The sequence below is a fragment of the Schistocerca cancellata genome, chromosome 4 (assembly GCF_023864275.1).
Source record: "Schistocerca cancellata isolate TAMUIC-IGC-003103 chromosome 4, iqSchCanc2.1, whole genome shotgun sequence".
NCBI classification, from domain to species: Eukaryota; Metazoa; Arthropoda; class Insecta; order Orthoptera; family Acrididae; genus Schistocerca; species Schistocerca cancellata.
In genome coordinates this window covers 691997118-692014431 of record NC_064629.1, presented here as the reverse complement: position 1 = coordinate 692014431, position 17314 = coordinate 691997118, and the positions used below count along the sequence as shown (strand labels likewise).

The 17314-nt window shown below is 45.6% G+C and overlaps 1 protein-coding gene across 1 annotated transcript in view; it reads left to right on the top strand.

Annotated features, from left to right (window-relative positions):
- The window catches only part of LOC126183577 (PAT complex subunit Asterix), a 76906-nt gene extending 59792 nt beyond the window's left edge, over positions 1–17114 (top strand). Inside the window, exon 4 of the mRNA XM_049925674.1 lies at positions 16778–17114. Within this exon, the coding sequence (XP_049781631.1) occupies positions 16778–16859 (82 nt within the window). The 3' untranslated portion in view covers positions 16860–17114. The remainder of the gene's footprint in view (positions 1–16777) is intronic.
- Positions 17115–17314: the final 200 nt, after the last annotated feature.

Sequence of the window (17314 nt, the reverse complement as noted above, 5' to 3'; positions counted from 1 at the left end):
ACTCTCATACACTAGTACCATTCTTCGAAGCATTTCTGTTCCCCACACTCCTACTTGATAGCTACACACTACACCCCTGTGCTTTTCTTTTGAAACCTCCATTTCACTCTTTTCAGCAGACTAAGTGCAGTGGATGTTTGACATGTGTGCACGTGCTTGCTCTGTTGTCTCATGGGTATGCACCCATGTCCCTCTAGTGGTGCATTTCGGACCGTAGTGCTCTAATAGGGTGTGCACCATCTTCCGCGGCCAATGACATTACAATCCTTTCAGTAGTTTTCATACACCCTCTGGCTTGTTTCTTTTTGAATACACTTTATAATAGCCAAGGTACAGTGTTTTCACAGATATACAGTTTTGTTGAATAATGCTCGAAAAATAGAACCAAGTATGTTACACTGGATGGCAAATATTAAAAAGAAATGAAAGGTGGGATTGAGTGAGACTAAAGAGGCATAGTAGAACCTCTAATGTTGCCAGTAAAAATAAATCGTATGATCAGATGAGATCAGCAGCACTATCAGATTGTTCATCAACAATGTTGCTGTCTACAGGGAAGTATCGCTACTGAACAGTTGCAAGAAAGTGCAGAAATACTTTGACAAAATTAACATTTGGAGCGTATCATCTCCCATGGATTACTGTTGTGGTCTCCAGTCCAAAGACTGCTTTGATGAAAATCTCCGTGCAACTCTATCCTCTTCTCTATGTAACTACTGCAACCTGCATCAGTATTTGAACCTACTTACTGTACTCCCCGCTCACTGCACACTTCACTCCATTACAAAACTAACAATACCTTCCTGCTTCAGGATGTGTTCTATGGACTGATCTCTGCTTCTAGTCAACCTGTACCATACTTTCCTTTTTTCCACTGTTCATTTAAGCACCTCATAAGTTACTCGATCTACCCATCTAATCTTGAGCGCCATGTCAAGAAAGCTTCTGTTCTCTTGTTGTGTGAACTGTTTATCATCTACATTTCACTTCCATTCAAGGTTATACACCAGACAAATACCTCATAAGACTTCCTAACACTTAAATTTGTATTTGTTGTCAACAAATTCATCTTTTTCAAAAATGCTGCTATTTATGTTATAGCAAGTCTGCATTTTACATCCTTTCTACTTCAGCCCAAATAGAAAATACTCATCTACTACTTTTATTTCCTAATCAAATTCCTTCAGTGTCACCTGATTTGCTTACATTTCATTACTCATGTTTTACTTTTGTTGATGATGTTCACGTTACAATTCTTTTTTTCCATGTTATAACCCACTTCAAAGACTCAATGCATTCCATTCAATTGCTCTTCCAAGTCTTTCGGTGTCCCTGACAGAATTACCCTCCTAGAAATTGAAATAAGAACACCGTGAATTCATTGTCCTAGGAAGGGGAAACTTTATTGACACATTCCTGGGGTCAGATACATCACATGATCACACAGACAGAACCACAGGCACATAGACACAGGCAACAGAGCATGCACAATGTCGGCACTAGTACAGTGTATATCCACCTTTCGCAGCAATGCAGGCTGCTATTCTCACATGGAGACGATCGTAGAGATGCTGGATGTAGTCCTGTGGAACGGCTTGCCATGCCATTTCCACCTGGCGCCTCAGTTGGACCAGCGTTCATGCTGGACGTGCAGACCGCGTGAGACGACGCTTCATCCAGTCCCAAACATGCTCAATGGGGGACAGATCCGGAGATCTTGCTGGCCAGGGTAGTTGACTTACACCTTCTAGAGCACGTTGGGTGGCACGGGATACATGCGGACGTGCATTGTCCTGTTGGAACAGCAAGTTCCCTTGCCGGTCTAGGAATGGTAGAACGATGGGTTCGATGACGGTTTGGATGTACCGTGCACTATTCAGTGTCCCTTCGACGATCACCAGTGGTGTACGGCCAGTGTAGGAGATCGCTCCCCACACCATGATTCCGGGTGTTGGCCCTGTGTGCCTCGGTCGTATGCAGTCCTGATTGTGGCGCTCACCTGCACGGCGCCAAACACGCATACGACCATCATTGGCACCAAGGCAGAAGCGACTCTCATCGCTGAAGACGACACGTCTCCATTCATCCCTCCATTCACGCCTGTCGCGACACCACTGGAGGCGGGCTGCACGATGTTGGGGCGTGAGCGGAAGACGGCCTAACGGTGTGCGGGACCGTAGCCCAGCTTCATGGAGACGGTTGCGAATGGTCCTCGCCGATACCCCAGGAGCAACAGTGTCCCTAATTTGCTGGGAAGTGGCGGTGCGGTCCCCTACGGCACTGCGTAGGATCCTACGGTCTTGGCGTGCATCCGTGCGTCGCTGCGGTCCGGTCCCAGGTCGACGGGCACGTGCACCTTCCGCCGACCACTGGCGACAACATTGATGTACTGTGGAGACCTCACGCCCCACGTGTTGAGCAATTCGGCGGTACGTCCACCCGGCCTCCCGCATGCCCACTATACGCCCTCGCTCAAAGTCCGTCAACTGCACATACGGTTCACGTCCACGCTGTCGCGGCATGCTACCAGTGTTAAAGACTGCGATGGAGCTCCGTATGCCACGGCAAACTGGCTGACACTGACGGCGGCGGTGCACAAATGCTGCGCAGCTAGCGCCATTCGACGGCCAACACCGCGGTTCCTGGTGTGTCCGCTGTGCCGTGCGTGTGATCATTGCTTGTACAGCCCTCTCGCAGTGTCCGGAGCAAGTATGGCGGGTCTGACACACCGGTGTCAATGTGTTCTTTTTTCCATTTCCAGGAGTGTATAATGACATTGGCAACATAACCTCAGACTTTTTATTTCCTCTCCCTGAACTACCTACACGAAAGCTCCAAATTTTTCTTTGGTTTCATTTCTTACTTGCTCAGTGTACAGATTGCAGGGATACGCTACAACCTTGTCTCATTCCCATCTCAACCACCGCTTCCCTTTCATGCCCCTTGACTTTTATAACTGTTGTCTGCTTTCTGTAAAAGTTGCAGATAACCTTTCGCTCCTTATATTTTACCCCCACTATATTCAGAATTTTGGAAGATGCATTCAAGTCAACAGTGTCAAAAGCTTTCTGTAAATCTACAAACGCTATAAACGTGGGCTTGCCTTTGTGGAACTTACCTTCTAAGATAAGTTGAAGGGTCAGTATTGCATCACATGTACCTAGATTTACCTAGAGCTCAAACTGACTTCCATCAGGTTGGCTTCTACCAGATTTTCCTTTCCTCTGTAAATAATTACTGTCATTATTTAGCAAGCATTACTTACTAAACTGATAGTTAAGTAATATTCACACCTGTCAGGACCTGCTTTCTCTGCAATTGGAATTATTACATTCTTCTTGAAGTCTGAGAGTGTTTTCCCGTCTTCCACATTGTGCACACCAGCTGGAATAGTTTAATCATGCTGGTTTTCCCAAGCATCTGAATAATTCTGAAGGAACATTGTCTGCTTCCGGGGCCTTGTTTCGACTTGGGTCTTTCAGTGGTCTGGCATATTCTTCTTGCAGTATCTTATCTCCCAGCTTATCCTCATCTACTTCCTCTTCCCTTTCTATAATGTTGTCTTCAAGTTCATTTCCTTTGTAGAGGCCCTTTGTCTATTTCTTCCAGCATTCAGCTTTCCCTTCTTTGCCCCTGGTTGGCCATCTGAACTCTTGATATTTATACAGCCACTTCTTTCGTTCGGTCTCTGTAACTTTTCTGTAGGTGGCGTCCATCTTTTCCTGTAGTTACATGTGCTTCTACGTCTATACATTTATTGTGCAGCCAGTTCTGGTTTACAATTTTGCACTTTGGCACTCATTTTTTAAACGATTGTATTCCCTTTTGTCTGCTTGATGTGCTGCATCTTTATATTTCACCAATAAGCTTGCGTATCTCATGTGTTTGAGGATTTCTGCTGGGCTTTTTCTTTTTGCCTATTTGATCCTCTGCTTCCTTCACGGTTTCATCTCGAGGCTATCCATTTGTTTTGTACTTCTTACACCTGTTCATCAATTTGGCCAAATGCTCCCACTGAAATTCTAAACAGTCTCCAGTTTGTTCAACTTATCCAGGCCTCCTCTCCTCTCCTCGATTTCCTACCTTTATGCAGTTTCATTTTAATTCTGCAGTTTCTAAGCAATAAATTATGGTCAGGGCACACGTCTGCCCCTAGAAATGTTTTGCAGTTTTAAAATGTTGTTTCAAAATGGTCTGTTCTACCATTACGTAATCTGTTTGAAACCTTCTGGTGTCTCCAGGTATCTTCCACGAATATAATCTTCTTTCATGATTCTTAAACCAAGTGTTAGTGATGATTAAATTAGGTTTTGTGTAAAATTCCTCTTCATTCCTCTCCCCTAGTCAAAGTTCTCCTGCTATATTTCCTTCTCTTTGTTTTCCTATTATCAAATTCCAGTCCCCCATCACAAATTTTCATGTCCCTTAACTATCCAAATAATTTCTTGTATCTTATCATGCTAGATGGCATATAAACTCGTATTATTGTGGTGGTGTTGGCTTTGCGTCTTTCTTGGCTATGATAATGCCTTCACTGTGTCATTTATAGTAACTTACCCCTATTTTTATTTTATTATTCATTATTGGACTTAATCGTGCATTGCCCATTTGATTTTGTATTATGACCCTGTACTCACCAGACGAGCAGTCCTTTTCTTCCTGCCATCACATTTCATTAATTCCCATGGTATCAAACTTGAAGCTTTCCATTTACTTTTTAAATTCTCTAGCCTGCCTACTCTGTTAAGGCATGTAACTTTCCATGCTCCAACCCGTAGAATGCCAGGTGTGTTTTTCCTGATGACATTCTCCTGGGTAGTCCTTGCTGTAGATCCTAATGGGGGATTATTTTACCTCCAGAGTATTTTACCAAAGAGGATGTTGTCATTATTTAACCATATAGTAGAGGTGCAGGCTGTCAGGAAAAATATCTGTAGTTTCCCCTTGATTTCAGCTGTTCACAGTACTAGCATACCTAGGGCATGTTGGTGTAATGTTACAGGGACATATTATTCGTTCATTTGGACTGCTGCCTCAGCAACTACTGGAAAGGCTGATATCCCTCTTCATGTGCCACTGGATAGTCTGGCTTCTACACAGTTAAACCTCTGTTTTGGTTGGTTGGTTGGATGAATAAAGGGACCAAACTACTAGGTCACCAGTCCCTTTTTCCTTGAATGGATAGGTCTAGATGACTGTATGTCAGAGACAGCCTACCACACAAAAACAAGAAGAAGAAACTTGAAGGTCAGCAAAGCTGAAATAAGGGACAAAAAGAAGAAAGGGAGACACAATAAGAATGGCAAGTGATGTGCCCCACCTAGGGAGCAGCCGGAAGCCCCTGAAAGCAGAGTCCAATGAGGGGATATACATTCCCCACCCGCCACTTACCAGAGGTACTCCACTCAGCGATTGCCTTCTAGGGACTAGCAAGGGAAGCACAGCGGGAGAAATGGTGAAAAAGTCTAATGGACCATTGGGGGGGGGGGGGGGGGGGGGAGTAAAAGAGCAGGTAGGATGAGGACTAGGGTGTACCACCAAGCACCAACCACCACAGCCTGGTCTGGGCAGAGGGGGCAACAGTATTCTGCCAACCTGTAAATGGGCCAATAAGATTAAGCGCCTCTACTGTAAAGAGAGTGGTAAAAGTGCTCTTCACAAATAGAACGTAAAGCTAAATCCAGGGGTAGCGAATCGGGGAGATAGTCCGTTCCAGGGCGGTTAGGTTGGAACAGACCTGCAAAAATGTGGACCACCATCAAACAGGAGCTACGATGACAGTAGGGGGAGTCCTCGCTCCAGAGGAGACAACTATGAGTCGGCAAAGTATGGCCAATACAGAGCCGGCTAAAGATGGTAGGGTCCTTGTGAGAGGCCTGCATAGAGGACCTCTGCAGATTTATAGTATCTTTTATCACTAGTAGTTTGTTTGGTGAAGTCAGAGTGAGTCATTCCATATTCCAGGCACCTAAAACTTGATGGCATAATACAGATCAGAGGTCTGTTTCCAGAATACCGAATTCAAGAGTTGGATTATTGGCTAACAGAGTTCATTCCCTGGGACCCTGGCGTGGCCTGGGGCCTAGGTGAAGGTCATTGAGTGTCTGCACTCTTAAAGGACATGTAGGGAATCTTGGACACCAATGACCAAGGGATGGCAAGGGTAGCACTGGTTGAAAGCATGAAAACTGCTCAAGTAGTTGCTGTAGATGAGAAAGGACCCACCAGTGCAGGAACGGATATGCTTAAAGAGCACGAGAGATGGCTACTAACTCCACAGTGAAAACACTACAGCTGTCCAGCAAGGAATGCAGTTCAGTACGTCCCATGTGAGTATAAGCAAAGCATATGTGACCATCAAGCCATCAGTGCAGACTTCATGTGAACCCCAGGATGTACAAAGGATGGAGAAAAATTGGCAGCGGAGGGCCTCGGCATGAACAGTCTTTCCAACCTTGTGATAGGTCAAGATGAAGCTTTGGCTGAGTGATGTACCAAGGAGGTGTATGTGAGTGGGTCCAGAGGAAAAACTGAAGTTCAGAGAGGATAGACCGGATGCGGATTGCAATCATAATCCCAGATCTGGGCCTGGACCCTTGTTGCGGGAGATGAACTACCATGTTTGGAAGAAGGAGATGGTAGTTTGGATGCTTAGTGGAGCTGCAAACGTGTATAGCATAATTGACAAGCTGCTGTTGGTGCCTGATCTGCAATGGGGAGACCCCAGCCATCACGAGTAAGCTGTTCACAGGGCTTGTTTGAAAGGCTACTGTTGCAAGTCGAACCCCGCAGTGGTGTATCAGATCCAGTATCAATAATGTTAAGGGTGATGCCAAACCAAATGCCAGACTTCCATAATGAAGGTGGGATTGTATCAGGGCTGTGTAAAGCTGCAGACGGGTAGTGCGATCTGCATCCCAGCTGGTGTTATTCAGGCAGTTGTGTGTGTTAAGGTACAACTAGTACTTTCGCTTAAAGCTGGTGAAGATGGGGAATCAAAGTTGACCAACAACATAAAACCAGTCCTAAGAAGTGGTAAGTCTCCACCACATTGAGTAGTTTGTCATCTAGATAAAGTTCTGATTGTGGGTGAATGGTAAGACATTGACAGAAGTGCATGACCCAAGTCTCGGCAGCTGAAAATTGAAGCCATAGGTGAGGGCCCATGCCTGCACATTTTGTATGGTGCCTTCCAATTGACATTCACGCCCACATTAGAGGAGCAATAGTAGAGGCAAAACTAGTCAGCATACAAGGAGGGTGATTCTGGGGACCCCACAACCATTGATTGCTACTGGAAAGAGAGGAACATTCAGTACAGTTCCGTGTGGGACCCCATTCTCTTGGATATGGTGGGTACTGTAAGAAGCACCAGCTCAAACCTGAAACATATGGTGTGACAGGAAGTTCTGGATGAAAATCAGGAGTGAATCCTGGAGACCCCACTCATGTAAGGTAACAAGATGTGGGGTCATACGCCTTTTGCATGAAGAAGGAGATGGCTGTAAGGAGTTGATGTTGCGAAAAAGCCGTTCAGATGACAAGAGCCCAGGTAAACTTACAGATTATTAGTAGTGGAACAGCCTTGGCAAAACCCACCCTGGGTCAAAGCTAGAAGACTCCAACCCAGATGCCGGCATTCAAGCAACTTACAGAGAACACTGGTGAGACTAATTTGGCAATAACTGATCATCTTGAGAGGGTGCTTCTCTGGTTTCAGTACTGTGACAATAATGTTTTCTTGCCACTGTGGTGGGAAATAGCTCTTGCTCCAGATGCAGTTAAAGATGACAACGATAGGATGCTGACAGTTCACCAGTAGGTGCTTGATCGTTTAGTTGTGGATGTGGTCCAGCCCTGGGGCTGTATCAGGGCAGTGGGCTAAGACGCTGACAAATACCCACTCACCGAATGGAACATTATATGGCTCCAGGTGGTGTGTAGTAATAGGTAATTGCTTTTGCTCAACCCACTTTTTAGAAGAGGGAAGGCAGGCTGATAATTCTTAGATGCTTAGGCTTGAGCGTAGACCAGAGCAAATTGTTTGGCGATGGCATCTGAATCAGTGTAGACAGTGCGATTCAAGGTAATACCAGGTACACCAGGCACAAGGAGCATCAGCATGTAGCGCTCTTCCACAATCTCGACAGATTGGGCTAGCATTGCAATGAATTTCAGGTACTTGAAGCACCACACAGGGAGGGGGAGTACGTATGGTTCCGCATCATATTGGTATACCATCACATTGACATTTTCAGGCAATGAATCACTCTCAAAGGCCAAGAGGAAGGCGCCAATAGTGTCCCTTTTGTCATTTGGCCCCCTATGTACACTTCGCTCCAAGTTGGTGCGTAGCTAATCATCATATTGTAAGAGCAGGTATCTGTGGTAAATGATGCCCTGAATAAAATTTAGACTTTTGTGGGGAATGACAGTCACTGGTATGTCACCCAGCTTGTTACTAGCAAGTAGTGCCCGTGACTGGGCAGGGGATGCCATTTCGATCAAAATTGACCCACTTTACATTTTAGAGATGGGTGCCACTATCCCAAACTTGTCTTCTAAGTTCTCCACAAAGAATAAGGGCTTTGTGGCCAAGAAGGAATTGCCAACAGTCCATGTACAAACCAAGTATTGTGGGGATTTTTACTCTGCTTGCCACTTAGCCCTACATCCCTCACACAGCGTAAACAGGGAAGGAAACATGGGACGTATCTATCTGCATTGAAATATGACTGTCCTTTCACAGAGACTGCTGGGGTTGCTTTATTTGTGGCTCATCCACCATGGTGCCACCCACTCTAAACAGGGGCTCTCCCCACAGTTACCACGCACCCCCAGCAACAGCTACCTTCTAGGGGGCTCACCACACTTTGACGGGTTCGTGCTTGGCCAACACGGGGCCTGAGCCTTTGCAGCACTTTTTCCCTTCTGTGCTGCATGTCTATCCTCTTGCTGTTCTTCTTTCCCTCCCTTGTGAATCATGTCTGGAGTATTCTTTGGAATGTTTGGCATTCTGTCGCTGACGTGCGAACAGTCTCCCGTTTGTTATTTGCTCCCTTTTCCTTTCTCCTCTCGTTCCTCCGCTTCGGCATTTCAGAATCCTCTTTTCCTCCCTGTCCACTCCTGAAGTCTGGCCCACACGTCTGATGTGTAACGGGTGACTGGGTAACATACCCTTGGTACAGGCCAGGCCCAGGGAGGGGTGAATGCCTGAGCTGTAACCTTTCCAAATTGCCGATTGGACTCTCCGTCAGGTGTTCGGGAGGTGGGAACAATCACCTAAGGCATCTTGTGAAGGGGCCCCCAGTTGGAAGGAGCGTGCCATCGGAGACGCTGGCAATTGTGGGGTATTTCCTCGTGATGAGTCAATCGTCTTCCCACTCCACTTGTATAAAATGTAAATGCAACGATGCTAATGATTCAAAGATCCTTCTCGCTGCATTGCGGTTCCTCATGGTCTCACGTACTGAAGACAGTCAATCCTTTGCCAAGGTAAATCCGTTTATTATTCATAAAGGTGTAGATGCAATTACTGGCCCTGTGAAATCCTGATCTCATTTAAGGAATGGCACTTAGCTTTTGGAGACCACTTCTGATTCTCAAGCACAACTACTGCTTGCTGTCTTGCTTCTCCACGGTTACCTTGTTCGTATCGAGGCCCACACAACTTTGAATTTTTCCCGTGGTGTAATTTACACCAAGCTGCTCAATGGTCTAACTGAGGCTGAAATACAATCTTACCCCTCTGATCAGGGTGTCATTGCCGTTCATTGTGTAATGAAAAAGGTAGATTCCTCCTTAGTGCCCACCTCCACTCTTTCTCACCTTTGATAGAGTGGTGCTTCCAGCCAAGCTCAAAGCTGGCTATGAAATTATCACTGTCCGGCCATACATTCTGAACTCGATGCGCTGCTACCAGTGTCATTGTTTTAACCACACTAGAATGTCTTGTCGACACCCAGTCGAGTGTCACCTGCTGTAGAGATGCGAACGAGGGCAACTGTCCACCTCCTTCTCCCCTCTATATCAACTGCAAAGGTGGCTCTTGGGATTGTCCAGTGTATCTTGATGAGCAGGCTGTACAAGAGATTCGGGTAAAAGAAAAGGTGCCTTATCCACTTTCTCGCAAGTTACTGCCTCGTCGCAAACCCTGCGTGCTCCTATCTGGTACCTATAGTCCTGTTCTTGTTACCCCTCGCTCCACGAAGGACATGGCCACGCAAACATGTGCCCTCCAATTCAGCTTTGAGGTTGTGAAATCGCCCAGTGTCAAGGTAGCATTGCCATTCCCCCCCCCCCCCCCCCCTCCCCCCCCCCCCCCATCCAGCTGTGTAACAAGTCGGCAAACTTTTGCCTCAAGGTGCGAAACCACCAGCTACACAACTGGGCGACCGGAAAGGTCAGAAGGAGTACTCCCGTGAAGGCTTCCTTCATCCCTCCAGCCAAACAACACTAGAGTCTTCATCCAACCGGAAAGGCTTGAAGAAGTCATCCAAAGGCAAACGGTCTTCTCCTTCACCAACTCAAAAGATCCTCTTTGACGGTGTTGCCATATGATACCTTAGTCCAGCCACCCTCCATGTCACCGGTGCACACCAACAACCGTTTTTTGGCATATTACTCAACAGACCGACAGCACAAGCAAGCTGATGTTTCCGTGGACCCCATGAAGCAGGATCCCCCAGCTTCGGTGCCCTGTAGTAGCACCACTTCCCCAGTTGTCACTCTTCAGCTGCCGAGGCGACACCCCCATGTCTCTTCATCATGACTCTTTTCCAATAGAACGTTTGTGGCCTTCGGTCCCAGAAAGATGATTTACAGCTGCTTTTAGCATTGCAGCGTCCCCTTGTACTCTGCCTTTAGGAAACTAAATTGCGCCCTCACGACCGCTTTGAACTTTCTCATTTCTTACCGATTCGTTCTGACCTTCCCCGTGAGGTCGACATTCCCTCTCATAGGGGCGTCATGCTGCTCATACGGGATAACATTCATAATCAACCCATCTCACTAACTACCAATCTTCAAGCTGTGGCAGTTCACCTTTTCCTTCCCCACCTGACTTTCCGTCTGTACTATATATGTCCCTCCATCATTTGCTGTCACCAGGGTAGACTTCCTTCAACTTATTGAGCAGCTACCTCTCCCATTTTTTGCTACTTGGTGACTTTAATGCGCATGATACCCTTTGGGGTTCCCCCAGGACCTGTCGGAGAGGTGCCTTCTTGGCTGACCTTCTTAACCAACTTAACCTCTTCTGCCTTAACACTGGAGCACCCACATTCCTTTCTGGCTTCTCGCACACCTATTCCCATTTGGGCATATCCTTTTGCGCTGCCCAGCTTGCGCATCATCTTGAGTGGTCCGTTTTTTTCCAATACCTACTCGACCAACCATTTCCTGTGTGCTGTCCGTTTGCTGACCCCTACCCCATCTGCGTGCACGCCTAAACGGCACCTTCCTAGGGTTGACTGGCAGCTATACTCCTCCTTGGCGACCTTCAAGAACAAGATTTCCCCAGTTGTGATGACCAGGTTGAATATCTGAGAATCATTATCTTTACTGCTGCAGAATGTTCCATACCCCACACTTCCTCTCTACCACGTCGTCTCCCAGTCCCTTGGTGGACTGAGGCATGCCCCAAAGCAATTCACGCACGTAGACACACACTCCGCGTTTTTACTGCCACCCTACACTAGCAAACTGCATTCATTATAAACAGATGTATGCAAAGTGTCATTGTGTTCTTCAGGATAGCAAAAGAGCTAGATGGATTTCAACACTAGTTCTTTTAACAGTTCCACACCTTCCCCTGTCATGTGGGCCAACCACCGATGGATCTCTAGAACCAAGATCCATTCTCCAATTTATGGCCTGACAGTCGCTGACAATGTCATCGTGGACCCTATTGCTATCTCCAACACCTTGGGCTGCCATTTTGTGGAAGTTTGGAACTCTTCCCACTCTCCCCCTGCCATCCTCCTTTGGAAACGAGCAGAGGCGGCTCAGGCGATCCTTTATTTTCTCCAAATTGTGAGTGCTACAGTGCTGTTATTGCTATGAGGGAACTAGATCATACTCTCAGTTCATCTCGATCCTCCACCCGAGGGCTAGACGCTGTCCACATTCAGATGTTGCAGCACTTTTCTCTTGTGGGCAAGCAATTTCTGCTTAACACGTACAACCGCGTCTGGGCAGAGGGCACATTTCCTGGACGCTGGTGTGAAGCCACCGTCATACCCATACCTAAGCCCGGTAGGGACAAAAACCTTCCTTCTAGCTACTGCCCCATCTCTCTTATCAGCTGCATTTGCAAGATGATGAAACGCTTGATTCATGCCTGGCTGGTGTGGTGGCTTGAGTCTCAACATTTACTAATGACTGCGCAGGGTGGATTTTGAGCGCAGCATTCTGCAGCTCACCATCTCGTTGCTTTGTCCACCCATGTCATGAATGGTTTTCTGTGGAATTCTCAGACTGTGGCTGTGTTTTTCGATTTGGAGCAGGCCTAAGACACCTGCTGGAGAACGTATATCCTCCATACTCTTTACACATGGGGCTTTCGTGGCTGCCTGCCCTGTTTTCTTCGGGCATTTTCACAAGACTGGGTTTTCAAGATGTGTGTGGGTTCTGTCTTGCAGATACCTTTGTCAGGAAAATGGTGTGCTTCAGGGTTTCGTCCTGAGCACCGTCCTCTTTGCTATCGCCACTAACCCTATAATGGCATGTCTCCAGCCGGGCATATCCGGCTCTTTTTGTTGACTATTTTGCCATCTATTGCAGTTCCCCATGGACCTATCTCACTGAGTGGCATCTTCAGCACTGTCTTGATCATCTTTACTCCTGGAGCATTGACAATGGCTTTCGCTTTTCCCCTGACAAAACAGTCTGTATGAATTTCTGGTGGCGCAAATGGTTTCTCCCACCATCTCAACATCTTGGGCCTGTTGCCCTTCCATTCGTTGAAACTAAGAAATTTCTGGGGCTCATGCTCAATAGGAAACTCTCTAGGTCCTCTAAAGTGTCTTACTTGGCCGCCCGCTGTACGCGGTCCCTCAGTCTCCTACATGTCCTCAATGGTACTTCCTGGGGTGCCAATCGAACCACCCTCCTCCATTTGTACCGGTCCCTTGTCCATTTGAAACTCAACTATGGGTGCTTCCTTTATGCGTCTACATGCTCATCCCTCTTACGCCATCTCAACACTATCCACTATCATGGCTTATGTTCGGCCATGGGCACCTTTTAGAGCAGCCCGGTTGAGAGTCTGTATACCAAAGCTGCTGAACTACCACTGTCCTACAGCTGTGACTCTCCTCAGCAGGTGTGCATGCCGTTTGCGTGCCATGGGTGGCCACCCAGCCTATGCCTCCTTCTTTGATGATTCCTTTGATCATCAGTATGGGGCTTGTCCCTCTTCTGTTACCTCCTGGAGTTTGCTTTCCCCACTTGTTACAGCAGCTTAGCTTCACACTACCTGCAACTTTCCCGGTGGGTGTAAACCCTTCACCACCTTGGCTTTGTGAAGCAGTCCATGTTAACCTTGGCCTTCATTCACTTCCTAAGGACACTACTCCAGCCTCAGTCTATCACCTCAAGTTTTACAACCTTTGCATGGAACCTTTCGCTAGTACCTCTATATACACTAATGGCTCTCGGGCTGTGTGCCTACGTCATTGGCACCCGTGTCTTTTTATATCTGTTTCCGGCACACTCCTAAGTATTTTCAGCCGAGCTCTTCACCTTGTATCAGGCCATGGAGTACATCCAGCGACACAGCCTTCCCAGTTGTGTCCTCTGCTTGGACTCACTCAGTGCCCTCCAATATCTATGTGCACTGTACACTGCTCATCCCTTAGTGCAGCGGTCCCAGGAAAATTGTCGCTTGCTCACTCTTCGTGAAGTGAGTTTGATGTTTCTGTGGGTCCCTGGTCATGTCGGTCTGCCAGAAAACGAGGCTGCTGACGCTGCTGCCAAGGGTGCCATCCTAATACCTCAGCCTGCGGGTACCTATATTCCCTCCAATGATCTCTGTGTTGCTGTCTGTCAGGAGATGGTGTCCCTTTGGCATCACCAATGGTCCTCCCTTCATGAGAATAAAATCTGGCTTATTAAGCCTCTCATAGGGCTTTGGATGACCTCTTGTCGGCCCTCCCGCCGGGAGATTTCAACTCAGCTACGTATTGGGCACTGGCTTTTTAGCCATCATTTACTAAGTGGCACTACCCCACCACTTTGCACACATTGCCCCCAAATTTTAACTGTCTGACACTTTCTGCTGGAATGCCCTTTTTTTAAAATATACATTCCATCCTGGCTTTGCCTTCTGATTTATCAGCCTTTTTTAGTGAATGATGCATGGGCTGTTGACCGTGTTTTGCTTTTTATCCACCGAAGCAATATGGTGAAGGCCATTTAATTTTTAGTGTTGGACCTCCATTTCTGTATGGTGTTGTATTTCCACATGTCTGTTTTTAGCTGTCTCCTATTCTGTCTATTGGGACTCACGTATAGTCGTGTAACTCTTCTCTGTGTTCGTGTTCTGTAGTTTTGACTTAGGCACATATGACCCCCCAGTTGTTTTTTGTGCCCTAAAGAAAGCAAAACAAAACCAAAACCAATCAGTAACAGCTGCCTGGCAAGTAAGCCATTGCTCAGAGTCCCTGTGCCCCAGTCATGATGAGCACATACTCCTTAGCATACATGGGGAGTTTCCAGCTAAGGCACCAACAATGTGATCCCTGTGTGGTCAGGGGGCTACCACCGTGCAGGTATTTGACAACACCCCGACAACCCCCCACCTCCACCCCCACCCCCACCCCTACCCCTTACAACAGGATGGCTACTGTGTTGGGTTTTGTGTGTATTGCCTTATTAAAGGGAAGGGTGCAGAGAAAGAAAGGCACAAAGATGGAGCATACACACTGCATTGGGCAAAATTCCCTGCATGATCCACACATCTGGAGAATTTTGAAAATTGGTGGCACGTCAAACCCAACACTAGGGATCACGTTTTTATTTAATGAAAAGTTGTAGAATATGCCACAAGTGGAAACTTGAGACTCAGTTGTAAACCAGGTCCAAGCAGGGTCAGCACCAAGAAAACCATCTGATGGATAGGCAGAGTGGGAAAGGGATAGTGGAAGTATAAGCTTACAGCACGGAAAGGAAATAATGCTGCAAAGGCTGGAGGCCCCGTGGTAGCCAAGCACATACTCAAAAAAAGAGTTGTGAACCCCCTGAGCGTGCTCTGTTTTGGTTGCACCTACACTATGGCTATTAATATTGTTGAGACACGTGAGCCACCCTACCTTGACAAGGTCCATAGTTCATGAGCAGCTCACGTAGTTTATTGAGGGGCAATATTAAGAAGTGGTATGAAACAAGATGAACACCTGAAGTCAGTATTAAGGAATCAAATGAAAGGCTTAGATTTGGAGGAAGAAATCCAGATAGTGCGGTGCATCTGTAAAGGCACTAGTGCAACCAATCAGAAGTACTGTCCTAGCGTTTGGAGTCCTTATCGAGTAAACATGATTGCAGAAATCGAATAAATTAAGATATTCTTCGTGAGGATCATAGGTGGTCAGTATTGACCAATACCAAAGTGTAATGAAAGGAGGGGAGGGGGGGGGGGGGGTGAGTTAAACGGGAATGTTTGGAAGAAAGGAGATGTTCTCCCAAAACTTTGTTGAGTAAATTTACGGAACCAGTATATGAGGGTCTGTGCGAAACCACCATTGTACATCTTGTGTAGCAGTCATAAATGTACGATAAGAGAGATTAGATCGTGTAAAAGGCATATAGACTGTATGGGAAGGATTTAATTCACTTGAGCATCCACACTATACAGGGGCTTGTGGAGTATGTATGCAGATCTACTTCACCTGTTTAAAAAAAGCAGAGTAAGGCTCAAATCCCTGTCTGGCAATAAAGACACTCTAATATTTACCAACTCACTTAAGGTGAATTGCATTGATGGTTCATTCGAAAAGGCCAGTCAATTTTCTGGCCATTCACTTTGCACAGGTTTTAATGTCATTTAGCCCTAGTCTTCTTTCCTTCTGTTAGTACAGGTTCGGTATGTGTTGAATTTCCCTGTTTTTCAGCAGGCTATTACTATAGACATAAGATATTGTGAAGAGATAACAAATTTGTAATGCTGGTGTTTTTTTTCTGTTTACAAGTGACCACAGTCCTGCAAGATTTCAGAAATTACATTTTCCAGTTGGATCGTTATTAAAAGTATTTATTAACAGTTGTGATTTCAGCCTATTGTGCCATTCTCAAGTGAAAGCTCTAACGTCAACTGCTTAGTCTTCTTAATATCTTTAAGTAATTTATGTTGTTACAGATGTCGCTTGAGAACATTATAATAGGTCAAAATTGCAATGATTTAATAGGTTTAGTAACAGTCTAGGTAGAAAAACTGGCAACTTAGCTATTGGAAGGAAGAGGCTGTACATAATACTAACACCACATGTGCTAATTGAAATTTAGGATTATTATATTCTTCTTTTAGGACAGTCATTTTCCCTATAATTAATGTTTCATGGCATTACCATTATTTTTAGGCAGAGAATTCTCTGTCCATGTGACAACTTCCTTGAATGTAAAAATAGACCCCATTCCCATCATTTGTTATTTTCATCTAAGTAAGACATAATTTAATTTGTGAATAGCTTTTGTAGCAGCAGTAGTTATAAGAATTGTTATTCTGTGTTATTTCTGTATGTTACCCATGTATAAATACTTACCTTTTGTTTGTGTTTTCCAGGTTGTCAATATCGGCTGTAGTCATGTCGTATTTGCAAAATCCACAACCAATGACACCACCTTGGACAACAGTTTTACCATGATGGTTGTTAACATAGGAACTTCAGAAGGAAAATTCTGCTGTAGTGTGATCAAAGAATTGTGCAGTGCTATGCACACCTGTAAAAATGTTTTATATAACAGAAGTTGGTATTTGATAAATGCCATGGTTACAACAAAGTACAATTAAGACTCAAAATAATGACTATAATAAGACAACGATCATTGCATTGTAAATAATAACACTGTTGACAATGTTTCATTGTAATTGTTGATATATATGGATTTAAAAACAGAAATATGTTGTTTACATTTTTAGAATGAGTCCTAACCATAAGAAGCTAATTTGGCAAGGAATGTAAAATGACCAATTTCCTTTTGGCAGTCATAAAATGGTTTTGAATGTCAGATTGTAAAATAGTGATTTCATATTTTAGTAGAGTATGTGAAAACCACACAGAAGAAGAAAATAGGATGCATATAATTAGCATCCCGTAAA